At 41.0% G+C, this 13,436-nt stretch overlaps 1 protein-coding gene across 2 annotated transcripts in view; it reads right to left on the reverse strand.

Moving 5' to 3' along the window:
- Positions 1–13,436, reverse strand: part of LOC108878373 (metal transporter CNNM4) — a 48,741-nt gene that overhangs the window by 9,113 nt on the left and 26,192 nt on the right. The window contains exons 5-7 of one of the 2 annotated variants that reach the window (XM_051075021.1): positions 6,639–6,735; positions 3,842–3,904; positions 76–135 (exon numbers count right to left, since the gene is read on the reverse strand). In XM_051075021.1, coding sequence (XP_050930978.1) covers positions 76–135; positions 3,842–3,904; positions 6,639–6,735 — 220 coding nt within the window. The remainder of the gene's footprint in view (positions 1–75; positions 136–3,841; positions 3,905–6,638; positions 6,736–13,436) is intronic. The other variant, XM_018669005.2, reaches the window with a different exon arrangement.

Raw genomic sequence — 13,436 nt, forward strand, 5'->3', positions numbered from 1 at the left:
ATGCTGACTTCAAATAAATGAATGTGTCACACACACACTTCACACGCAGGCTCGTTACCAGCTGTGTGTTATTACCAGTAGGCGTGAGTCTTCCAGCAGCAGGGGGCCTCAGTGAGTCATAGGAAACTGTTTTACCTGGACACGTCAACTGCGTTAGCTTTCACGGAATTAGGCTCACTAGTTAATCCTGGGAATCTACGACTAATGTTCTAGTTAGTGGTTAGATTTCACTTAGTCATTTAAAAAATATTTATTATGTAGATATCTAAGATCCAGTAGGGAAATTTTCTTTATTATGATCCTGCAACTTAAAAATAATGCCATACCAACATGCTCAGTATCTGATTAGCTTGAATCTAGGCTTTATTTTCTCATATTTTTGGGTGTAAATGATTTTTATTTAGAGTGAAGTCCTTTCTGTTTAACCGGAAACGTTGCTGTTTGTTTCAATACCAGACTCCATTGAGAAAAACAGGAATTTTACCGAGCAGAACACAGTAAGTTGCTGGAATACCACTGCCTAGATTTGGTTAGTTCGTTTGTGTGTGTTATTTCGTGGTACTTATGTAAAGGATCTGAATTCTTCTGCCCCCACTGAAAGTCACATAATATCACAAACAAACTAACCAATCGAGGCAGCAGTAATCCAGCAGCTCCAGCATTCCTCTCTGTAAAATTCCTGTTTTTGTTAATGGAGTCTGGTAGTGATATATAGTGATGTTTCTGGTTAAACAAAATGGATCTTACTCTTGAATAAAAAGGTCTATCTCTGCAGGAATCCTATCCATAATGTTGTTAGACATTTATAATAACAATCTGAAACTATCAGTGGCAAAACAGGCACTTCATTATTCAATCAATTACAGCCATGGAAAATATAGCTCAGCTGATCTTTTGTTGAATAAGATAAATAAGCTGTATTAACCACTGTCTAAACTAAATCTAAATATTTGTATCATTAAACCAGAGTGCATTCAGCTGTTTACGTCACTCTGAAAGCAGACAGCATAGTTGTTTACTTTTTGCAAAAAACATTAGATACAGTTGCTGGGTTTTCCACTTTCTCAGCATCAGTCACATTACGTAACACAAACCAAGTGAGGGAGCCAGAAGTTTAATCACAAAAATAGATGTGTCCCTCTGACTTCCCAAAACACGATGTGCTACAGATACGTGCCGGGCTGCACTATTTAAATAGTTTAAGAACATAGTCACAAGACTGAGTTCAGCAAGGTTTATACCAAAAGCATATGTGCATTTTTCTTTTATAAAAAAAATATGTAAAACACTTTAAGTTTCCAGACACAGCACTTTTTTTTTTTAGCAGAATATAAACATTAAATAAGTTGCACACTATACTGTAGCTGTAAGCAGATACAAGGGCACTTTAAGTGCTTATTAATGCACATTATTTGTCAACAATTCTAACTTATGCTTGTTTGTACATTTAAAGGAAAGTGTTACCGTAATATTTATATTTCCTCTCTTTCCTGTCGTGGCTGTGATTCAACAAGTGTTAAAACTTGTAGAAAAGTTTCCTACTGGATCTTCGAGGCTTTAAAAATCAAAAACGATGGCTTTGAATCAACCAAACCTCTACTTGTGATCTGATGCTCGCAGAGAGAAGTTAGTGTTTTTTAAAACTACAGTGGGCGACGAGACCCAATTCCAAACAACAATCCTGACTCCCACCCTTGAAAAGACGACAAAATCTAGACATTTTCATTCATGATTTCAAGACTGAGTAGGTACTGGGATTACATTTGGAACTGGGCACTGGTGATTAAGTGGAGGAAGGGTATTGGCTGCAGGATTAATGGCTTTTTAAAAACTATTTGTTGTGCTCTAAAAGACTACTGTCTATTTCAGCAGTTAATTCCTTTTAGTCTATTTAAAACTAGGATTTATGACACAAGGGGTGATTGATAAGTTTGTGTCCTAGGGTAGAAGGAGACAAGTTAAACAGCTCTTGCTCAAGTTCAACTCTTTGAGAGATTATGCAGCAAGTTTGAACTTTTGTGGTTTTTCTGTTTCAGGTAAATGAAAACTGCAAGAGGTAGTAGTCTGAGGGCTAAATCAGGCGAAGAGGGCAACTGCTGGACAAGATAAAATCAAGAACTGTATATATAAAAAGATGGATGACATGGCTGATCTCAATCGCCCCCTTGTGGCTGGCTACTTCTTGTTTGTACAGTAGGAGGAAATGGAAACACGTTGTCCATCTTTATTTGCAGTCATTGGATCAAATCCGCATTCAGCAGATGGCTGCACGAAACAGAAACACCATAAAAGCTATTAACTTAAAACTTTCTACATTATCACTCAAAGAGTTGAACTTCATGTATAAGAAACAGGAGCTGTTTAACTCATCTCTTTCTGCCTTTGGACACAAGCTAATCAAGCAACCCTCATATGCTGTGAAAGTGAGTGACAGGACAATAATAACCCCAAAAAACCATCTGAATCTAAAGAATCACAGGCTGCATCTTAACAGCTTCATGTTCCCTCTTTCAGTATTTTTACTGCTATAGAGTTACAGTGATCTTACAGACAAAGAAACTATCTGAAGCTGTTAGGATGCATCCATAGTTGATGCTGCAAACAGCAGACAGCGTGACCCCTCGAGGGGCTTTGAGTCCCATCTGGGTGTCTCGTGATGTTGTCCCATCCCTCTCCATTTTATCTTCGCCTCGTGATCATTTTCTGTCCCCATGAGTCCTGCCTGTTTTAAGAAACATGCTCTTACTTTGGCAAATACGCTCTTTGATCAACTTCTGTCCTTTGTAGTAACATGACTAGTGTCCGTTCACTGGTCTTTTAATCGTGTTTTTATACACAAACATCAACTCTCTTTTCCCAATCTACTCTCCCTGGCATGTCTCATTCATGACTACACAAACTCTAACAGAAAGTCTCTTCAAGGGACGGGAATCACAATCAAAATTTGGCTGAAAATGTTCAGGCTGCATCTATCAATTATTTTCATCTTCCTGATTAATTGGTTGGTCTATAAATTGCAAGAAAATAGTAAAAATCACAATCACAAAACCAGCAAATATTCACATGAGAAGCTGAAACCAGGCACTTTCTGTTTAAAAAATGCCTTAAATGAAGAAACTATCATCAAAAAATCTTGCTGTCAACTGATACATTGACTAATTGACTAATAGTTTTGGCTTTAATACGTTCTGAGGGAGATGCTTTACAACTGAATAATAAACTTGTGAGCACCCTCAAGGGGAGAAACTATGTAATTTGATATTGAAACATCTTGGATTTAACTTATTATCCAACATATACACTGACACTGAAATAAGCTAAAATCATCCAATAACATCAGCCATGTCTTTGTAGAAAAAAGCAGATCATCATCACTTTGTCTTCTACTAGAGGAAATTTTTTTCTTGATAAAGAAACTTAAATTCATGCTGAACAGTCACATGAACTCTGACCTGCAGCTGCATTTACCACGCCCTCGCCACCTCCTACTCAACTGCTCTGCAACCTTCATGCAAATTAAATGTTGACTCAGATAAACAAGATGTCATCCAGAGGTCGTCTTAGTTGAACAAAGAGCTTAGTTGCCAAAAAAAGAAGCCACCATCTTTGCTGTCCTTAAAAGACAAGTCTACATTGAATCACACGGAGAAGAAGAGTTTCTGTCCTCTGTGATTTGGCGTTGATTTACCCTTTAGCAACTTTCTAAGCCAACCTGGACAGATATTTCTAAGCCTCACCTGGCGAATCAAGAGCCAGGTCTACCCACTCAGAGACCACCCGCCCACCCCCCTGAGCCCCTCCCGTCCTTGGTGTTAAAGGACCCAGACATGCCGGAGTTTACCTGGCAACCGAGAGAACAGAGAAAACCTCTTAAAGGAGAGGTGGCGAGGACGGGGTGCAGCCACTGAGAGGAGAGAAGGGGGCGGTGGGTGGGTGGGGGGGTTGATCGATGGGACAGAGGGAGGAAGGGGGGACGACAGGAGGGGGGGGAGAGTCAGTGAGACAGTGGGAGACAGACAAGACAGACAGATCTGCTTCCAGACTGGGTGAAGACATGCAAAACCATGAAGAAACACCGCTCCACTCCACGTCAGATTACACTGTTTGAAAGCAAAGTGAATTTCTCAGTAAATTCTCGTTACTGAGCCGTTCGATGAAGCGTGCGAATGAGGCTGATGCTGGGGAGACGGAGGGAAGGTTGGAAGATGAAAAAAATTATGCCTCACACATCCCTCTCTACCTGAAGCACCTGAAAGAGGAAGCTGGTGAGCACAAAGATGAAGTAGAGACTTAAAGCAAAGTAAAGAGTGATGCTGGAATCAGACAACAGTCTTTCCATGTCGACACTAAGTCAGATTATGCACCTATTGTTCAGTCATTGCCTTGGGTTTTTCACAACCTACATGTAAAGTTGTTCTCAAAAACTGCTCTAAATGGCGTTCATGCTCTGATTTATAACCATCTCTTGGGCAGTATTTGAAAACGTTCTGTATTATTGCAGCTAAAACACCAGAGTTTCTGTACGAGAACAACCAAAACAACACCTTCTTCCTACAAAAACCCAATTTTTAATTGACAAATAAAAAATTATGAAATGTTCAATGTTCAAACACAAGATTTAAAGGGGCTATTTGTAATCTCTGCCGGACAAACATGGTGTCTTCTCGACAGTCAGGATGCTTCAGATCTAGATCTAGGATGGGATGTCTTTCACTGTGAAACACTTGAACGTAGAGGTCTTCACAAGTGCTGAGAGCCAGCCCAAGATCCTGATCAGACTGGGTCCCAGTTACACTCAGTCTAACTGGGTCTGTTCAGTTCTGATCTCATGATATGTCTTGATCAACACTGTACCTGGGACTATCTGGATCAGGCAGGTCAAGTTTGAGGAGTTTTCCCTTCGCTTTGTTTATGATTGGGTCCATGTTGGACCCTCTGCTACACAGGATGAAACAAACTGTCGCACCTATCAGTCCCAGCGCCCCACATCTGCCAGATCGGGCCATTATCAAACTGATATCTTGTGATCTGATCCCAGCATAGGAGAGAGAGAGAAACAGAGCTTGAAAGGTGGACAAAGACATGAATGAAAAGACTTAGCGAGTGGACAGCTGAGAGACAAGTTAACAGATGAATGCCAAAAACAGAAAAAACTGACACAACACTGAGCAAAACTGGCAGAGAGAGAGAGAAAAAGTGGATTTCTATGTGTAAGGAAGTGAAAGTGTGTGTGTAAGAGCAGCAGAGGGAGGGGAGTTCAAAGGTCATCAGCAAATGAATTTTCAGTAACCAGTAACATGAGCCCTCCTCCACGTCCTCATGAACTCAAACCAAACCTTTTCCCACTTGTTTTTATTTTTGTTATCCTGTGAGGAAAATTCACCCCATCAGGTTCTCCAAAAAAAACCCACAATGTGTGTGTTTGCATGTGTTTAAGTGTGTGTAAACAAGTAAATAAATAACTGGCGAGGCTCGGCCATGTTGTGGAGCGACGGCGACTTAAATTCCTCACGAGATGAGATGACGTTTTAATTCATTTGAATTTTCACTGGAGCTCAACAGCTGTGTTACACCTGAAGAACACACCTAACAGTTTGTTATCCAAGTTCACTGTGGTCACAGTTTGCGTCATTAAAGCTGCATTATTCATCTCAGAAGAAACTCTAATGATTCAAACTCTCCGCTTGATTCTTTGACATGAACTGTATCTGAGTGTAAACATTACTCTGCAGCTTTTCTCTCTACTGACCCTGTGTGGGTGTTTGATATAATCTGCAGCTGCTCCATTATATCTCCATTACATATTGATGAGTGGCTGCCACAATATCACACTGAACTTTAACTAGTGTAATGAAACTGTTTTGAATACTGATATTTACTCTCATCCTGCAGCAGATATTTTTGTCTAATGTATTTTGAAGGTGGATAAAGGAAAATAAGAGTGTAAATTGGGGCAGATTTTAATCAAAACAATTAGGTAAACAGGGGTATTATCACCATATCTATGGAGTATTTGAAAATAAAGATAATTATACTAATACTGTCAGTTAAATTCATCTTTAACTTTGTTTATTGTGTGTTATGCCTCCTTTTTGGCAAATAAATTACACTCAAAATAAAGTGTAGAGAAGTGGAGAGAGTCTGTGACCATAACTGTACAAAATGAAAAATTACATACATGATGATCCTGTATTTTTGACACAATATTGATATTTTATTTTTAAATATCATGGTTATAATAAATACAGGTATATCATCTCACCCTTAATCCTTTTTGGCATACTATAGTGTAATTATTTTAAATTATTATTCTTTATTCATATATTAGTATTAACTGTAACTGGTTTGCTAATGTTCCTGAAGAAATCATGTATATAAAAACTATGTTTACTTGTAATTTAATGACAAAATATTCCACCAGCCTTCTGACATTTTATTGATAGCTGCAGAGATGAACTGTTGTAACAACATTTTACCACTAGGTGGCAGTAGAAGCATTTAAACCTGGGACATATTAGAGTTAAATGCAAATACTCATTTAACTCTAGTAGATTATTTAATGCTGAATAATGAAATGACTGATGTGTTCACAGAGTGATGGAGAGGAGAGGAGAGAGATGGAGGGTTTTTGGACTCACCCAATGTGGGAGCACTGAGCGCCATGACGCCGTAGTAAGAGAAAGGTCCAGTCTCAAACTTCATGTTCTCATTGCCGGCCTCCACTTCCACTCGGCCCTGACGGAAACAACAGAAACAAACAAGCAGGAAATTACAACCGGGATAACAACAACAATGCACGTTTACACATCACAATATACCAAGATGAATTGGCAATAAAGATGATTCTGATTCTGCCTTGTAACCCTGACTTTCAGGTTTAAAAAAAAATGAAACTACACTGTTTGGCCTCTAGATGGCAGCACAGCCTCAGCTCAAAACAAGTTTTATTGGGTGACTGTCCTCTGGAGAACCTCTGCATCGTTAGAGGGAGGAAACACGTTCACTTTGACCTTGATCACAAACCAGTAAACGCTCTCTGAATCGAAACTCAAGTCTGAAAAGAGACGAGACTGTAGAGGGATGCAAATGAAAGCGTGAGAGAATTAAAGTCAGGTTTGCGCAGCAGAGAGGTGGACGAATTAGGGACACATGGAGGGAGATAGGGGGATGAGGAGGGCAGGGGGTTAAGGAGGCCTCTGTGTTGGTACAGAGAGTTGGCTCGAATCGGCCGACTGGAATGTGTGAACTGCAGCAACAACACAGCACAGTTAATCCACACTGTCATCCCTCCTTCCCTCCATCCCTCCATCCTCCCCATCCGCCTCCCCCCTGGGCTGATGAAAGCAGAACAGGTGGTAAAATAAAAGAGAGACAAAAAAGAAAAGGGCAAACAAGACTCGAGCTCACTACATCGAACACTTGACGAGTAAACGAGAACAGTTAGTTAAAGTTTCCATGAGTTATCTCTCTGCAGAAGCTTCTGTCTGAAAATACAACTTTTTACAGCATTTTGTGGAAAGTTTTAGGGAAAAATGAAGAGTCGATGCAGTTTAAATGTTTTACGTGACTGCACATGAAAGCAGCAGATAGTCATTCATAAATCCCAAGTCGTCCTTAAACTCAACATCAATGAGAAATCAATATATTTTACATTTAAACCAATCAATCAAACCAGACCGTCATTAATTAGTTCTTTCCCTTTAAGACCTCTTGAAATGAACTGACAGAGAGCGACCATTTACACAAACACAAACGATCTGATACAACCATCGCTCGTGCTATTTTAGGGTGCGTGCCAATTTAGAAACCTGGTTTGGATATTAGAGGAGAGGAGGAGGGAGGCAGGGGAGGGAGGGAGGCGAGTGTATCTGTCACTGAAGTTACAAAGTGGGCTGCCCCCATCACAAACGCTGTGCTGAATTAGGTTCACAACATCTCCCTGTGGCTCTGCGGCGAGTGCTTCACAAACGATGTCAACACTGATCAGATCTAAACTCATCTACGCCACTGCACCGCTAATCTGAACCTGCAGCTGCCATTAGAGCACAGAAATGGCTATTTTATACAATAAACTCTGGACAAATTCACTCTTATTTTCCTGATATTACTGCACTTTCCCTGGATCAAGGTGTGTTTTTTAAAGTAGAGGTTTAACCACAGCACTTCTGAGTGATTAGAGTGATATAATTTTGCTCTGTAGGTCTCAGAAATGGCCGAAGTATTTGTGAAAACAACCTGGGATTCATTATATAAATTTGGCAATGCAGCATCTGTAGAGGTGACAAGTGATGAAGAACTTTTTTGGTATCTAATATCATCTGTTTTTCTGCAGAACTGTAAAAACTCATGAGCTCCAGTGTTTCTAAAGACACTCACCATACAAGGCAAAAAATGACCACTTTTGCAGACCTGCTCCAGTGAAACAGGAAGTAAATGATTTTAATCGCCTTGTTTTGGCAGAATGAGCAAAAAAAAATTCCTATCATTTGCAACACACTGATTGATCTTTAAAGGCACACAATCAATAAAAAAAAGATGCCAGTGACTATCACTGTTGCAAAGCTCTCTCTAGAGCTGCAGCTACCAAATATTGATATTGCTAATTAATCTGGCAATTACATTTGATATTTTTCAGTCGTTTGGTTGATAAAATCTCAATCAAAAATGATAAAACATTGAGATCACAAGCTCAAGCTGATGTCTTCAGATGAATTTATAGTGATACAAAGCAGAAAAAAATAACAAATCCTCATCTGTTTTTACTTGGTACATGACTGCTGGGTGATTTCTTCAACCAATCACGTGGTACTGCCTGTTTGCTGGCTAACTGTCTATATACAATATATTTCTGGGTCCAGTGGAACAAATTGTGAAAATAGATTTCACACAAGTCTCATTAAGGAGTAAAATGCTTCAGATGTTTTGGGGGTTTGCGTGTGCAGCATCCAGGTAAAACATGATCACACCATATTCACGCTAACATTGGCATGTGGCGTTCACTGCTCTCGTCAGTGTCTGTCCTTCTGCGCTCTCTCCCCTTGTGTTTCATGAACGAGCTTTGATGTCGAGTAACAGCTTTGATTCTTCAGCTGTTTTGGTGCAGTGAAGTGAAAACATATTTGCCTAATGAGGACAATCCCTCCATCTGTCAACACCCAGCTCCCCGTGTGCGAAGATACTTATCTTTTTATCTTTATTTTAAAATGTAAATTCACTGGGCATGAATGCCTTTGCTGCAACGCACTGGTCCAAACTCATTCAGTCACGCACATTCGCACCTGTCCAATACGACTGCAGGCTTCGACCTCTGGCTGCTGAGTAATCAGAGGCCTCGACTCGCCGCTGAAAGACGAGTGGACGTGCCCTGCAAACCTTTTCAGTTACTAGAAAGGTGCACAAACACAAAACTGAACCACCAGGATGTAGCGGCCTACTTTAGCCTACTCATTTTTCTTTCATAATCCTACACTTCTCCAGTGTCTGCTCTGGTGTTGCCGCCCAAACTATGCAGGGTTTACAGCAGCGTGACTTCTTCATTCGACCCTGAATGCAAAGGTTAAACCTCTCTGGCTGTGTCACCAGCTTTCTGCCACTTAAAGTGTATCAGCAGATTTGGAAAGATGCTAATCACCTCTCAACATATGGTCAACCCTGCGTGCATGTGAGCATCAGCCGGGGTCAAATACTTAGCCTGTAACACGTGCACACACACCCACACAGGAAAAAAACTCATACATGCCTCCCTGACTTGAGCGGCTGTCCACACTCCTGCCACCGCCGCCGCCGCTGCTACCGCTGCACGGCCGGTGTTTAATTTAAAGAGAGGCACGGGGGAGAGAAAAGAATAGAAACGGAGGGAGGAGGCGGAGGGCAGGAGGGAGAGGTGTAAAGCCTGCCGGTGCTCCGGTCAGACCTGTTCTCCCAGATCTGCACGGTGCAGCCTGCCAACACCTCGACCAATACACTGCACCAACACTGGGCTTTTTATAGAAAATAGTGGATCACTGTATCAGTGGTTGACCACCCCAAGTCACCGCTCATTTTTATTCCTTTTATCTGTTAGAAATAACTGAGGAGTGTGCGAAAACCTGCATTAAACCCTGCTTCAAACTTAAATTAAGAAACTACTAAACCAGATTTTGCTGCCTCACTGCAGCCTGTTGCACATTTGATGGTAAGACAATAAGAAAATAAACAAGCCTGTGGAGTCATGAGGCTGCAGTTGATAGTCGACTGAGATACACTGATTTTATCTTTTCTGTTCATTCTAAATAAAAAAAACTTCCTAAGCATGGAATCCAGTAAAGATATGCAGCTATAAGTACTGTTTTTTATGTAGCACTTTTCAAAAACCAGTTTATAAAGTGTCTTAAATGAGGGTAAATACTTCATCAGACACTGCAGGAGTCAACTAATCATCTCAACTTTTTAGTTTACTGTTATTTGCCATGAAATTACTTCAAATAAAACATAAACTGTTTAAAAAAAAAAAAAAATCTGTGTTTTTTTCACTGGTTTAAAGCAGGTGAGGCTAAACTGCAGCAATGTTTGAATCAAAACCTGGTGACAGTTGTGGGGCTGTTTGCTTATTTTGCCATCACTGTCAGTCAAGTGTGATAAAGCCACAGCCATACAGTGATGATGAGGATAAGCTTGGTTTCTTCAGTGTTAAATAACACCAAGGCAGTTTTAAACTCTTAATCTCTGATTGCTGCTTATCTGGTAATAAATATTTGTCAAATTGAGTTTTTCCAGAGGCTCCTGACATTCATCTGGATGTTACTTTGACACGTACCACCCACCTAAACATTGTTTTAGACCAAGCACACCCCTCCAATGGCAACAACACTCCCCAATGTCAGGGGCCTCCTCCAGCAGGATAATGCTCCCACCACACCACAAAAACTGCTCAGAAATGTCTCCAGGAACACGACAAAGAGCCCAAGGTGTTGACCTGGCCTCCAGACTCCCCACATCCCAATCTGACTCAGCATCTGAGGGATGCACCAGTACAAGCCAGATCCACGTAGACCCCGCCCCGCAACCCACAGAGAGGATGGTAATAAACCTCTGAATACAAGGTACAACTTCATTAACAGTAGAACAACACTTTTTACTCAGTTCTAACTGAGGCCTGTGTTTCAGCTTAAAGTTCAACAGGTGTGTGTGTGTGTGTGTTTTGCTAAGACATGTACAGGACGTGCACTGTAGTGTAGGTGGGTCTTGGCCAAAGTTCAAGACTGTGTGTTATGACTCATCGGCAACGTGAGCGAGAACTTTGTGTCCCCCGCTGAAGCCTCGATCCATCAAACTGACATGCAGCAAAACGCCCGATGTAGTTCTTAAAACACATGGACGTCTTTGTGACCTTGACCGATCGATTATACTCGACTGTGACTGCTACAGAGGAGGTTTTTTCTTAAAGGCAGAAAGGCAAAGTCAAAGTGGAGTCAGTTAAAGAGCTGGTAGAGCTTGTTTAGGTGTTAAAATGAGGCCTGGAGGTCAGAAAAGTAAAGTTTTATGACACTGAAGGCAGTTCAAAGCCCTGAAATTACACCTGTTAACTCCAGTTTCCTAAGCCTCAGGACTTATTCTTAGAGTTTTAGTGATTACTTCTTAAATGAACTCAACATCAGACTCAAGAACAAGTGCAGAAACCCACAACTGGACTGGTTTTGAAGCCACAAATATCATCAAAACCACTTTATTTGCAGGTAAAACTGAAACTGAACCCACCTGAAAGCTGCTCTGTAAACTAGGCTGGATGTTCACGGTGACACTTTAGGAAATAATTACACCTTTGCCTTTGTTTCTCTTTAAAATATGGTTGAATAGTGTGGTAGTTTGTTTGCATAATAATCTGTCAAGATAGATAAGAACAACAACCAATCTTAGGGACAAAACAATCAACAATCAATAAGAAAAACACCAAGACTCATTCAGGTGACTCACTGACGACCATGTAAAGATAATTAAAATTCATTATTGAATACTGTTTTTATTCAATAAAACTAAAATAAATCTGGAATGTTTAAGTCACTGAATAAGAGGTATGGAACTGGGCATTAAAGAGACTAAACAAGGAGGGGAGATTAAAGTGTTGGAATGCGGCCCTCGCTGTGAGAGCAGGCAAAAGCCAGCGAGTGTGTGAATGGAAAACAGAGTTCAGAGGCAAAATGTGGCAATATGAACCCATACAGTGTACTGAGGATACTGCCCTGTGTGTGTGTGTGTGTGTGTGTGTGTGTGTGTGTGTGTGTGTAAAACTCCCTGCTGAAAAATCAACTGCCGCAGGTTTGTTAATAACTTATAACTTACCAGATGCCAGCAGGAGGCCAAGCCTGAAACCAAACACAGTCCTCACAGTGTTCACGTGTGTGTGTGTGAGAGTGTGTGTGTGTGTGTGTGTGTGTGTGTGTGAGAGAGAGCGTGTGACATTGTGGTTGTGTGTGTATGTGTCCCACGAGCCTCGGTGTTTAGTGGTTTGTGACCATGCGTTTGTCATAAAATGAACCGCTGACTTCAGTTAATGGTTGATGTCAAACTGTCAAACAGTTTCCTCCGACAGTTCAACGCAAAGTCACTGAGTCACTTACACAGTCACTCACACACACATTGACGCACACACACACACACAAACACACACAAGCAACACACACGCCACAGATTTCCTCAGCGGGATGTAACAGCGTGAGTCAGCGTCAACGTACATCAGGCAAAATCCCAGCCTGACTCTCAAGTGTTGACGGTGTGAAGTCACACACACACACACACACACACACACACACACACACACACTGAATCTGCCTCCTTTTAAGTGCAGGAATATTTCTTATTCTCACAGGACGGATATTTTTCCAGCTCTTGTCCACAACAGGAAGAATTACTCACAAACATGCTCTGACGTAATTATCCAGGAATGCAACTTATAACAATAGAGTTTAAACAATTAAACAGATGCAGAAAATTAATTGGTAACGATGCTGATAACTGATCCGCTGCTTGTGATTGCTGATTTTTTTGGCCACTTGGGGGCAGTAGGAACACAACACAACTCACAACACATCATCGACTTTTAAGAAGAAATGAGGAAGGTGTTCGCAAACAGGAGTCCAGGAGTTACACATCTGGCAAATATAAGAGCAGCATTCACTCTCTTTTACCTCTGTTTTTGGTCTCTACCAACTCCTAAATGCTCCACTATGTTCACCAGCTTGTCTCTGACTGTGTCTGTTTGCTAAACAGGTGGTGTCCAGTTTTATTTTGCCTGCTACGGCCGGAAACAACGCTATGAGAGGCAGTGAGAGTGAACCAAAACAGATATGGGCCGGACATCGACAGACAATGAGCTGAAACTCTCCATAAAGCTCAAAAAAGACGAGGTTCAGATGATAATTACTTGTAGGTTCACATCAGGAGAAGCCTACACGATCACA

This window comes from Lates calcarifer, linkage group LG13 (genome assembly GCF_001640805.2).
Source record: "Lates calcarifer isolate ASB-BC8 linkage group LG13, TLL_Latcal_v3, whole genome shotgun sequence".
Taxonomy (NCBI): Eukaryota; Metazoa; Chordata; class Actinopteri; family Centropomidae; genus Lates; species Lates calcarifer.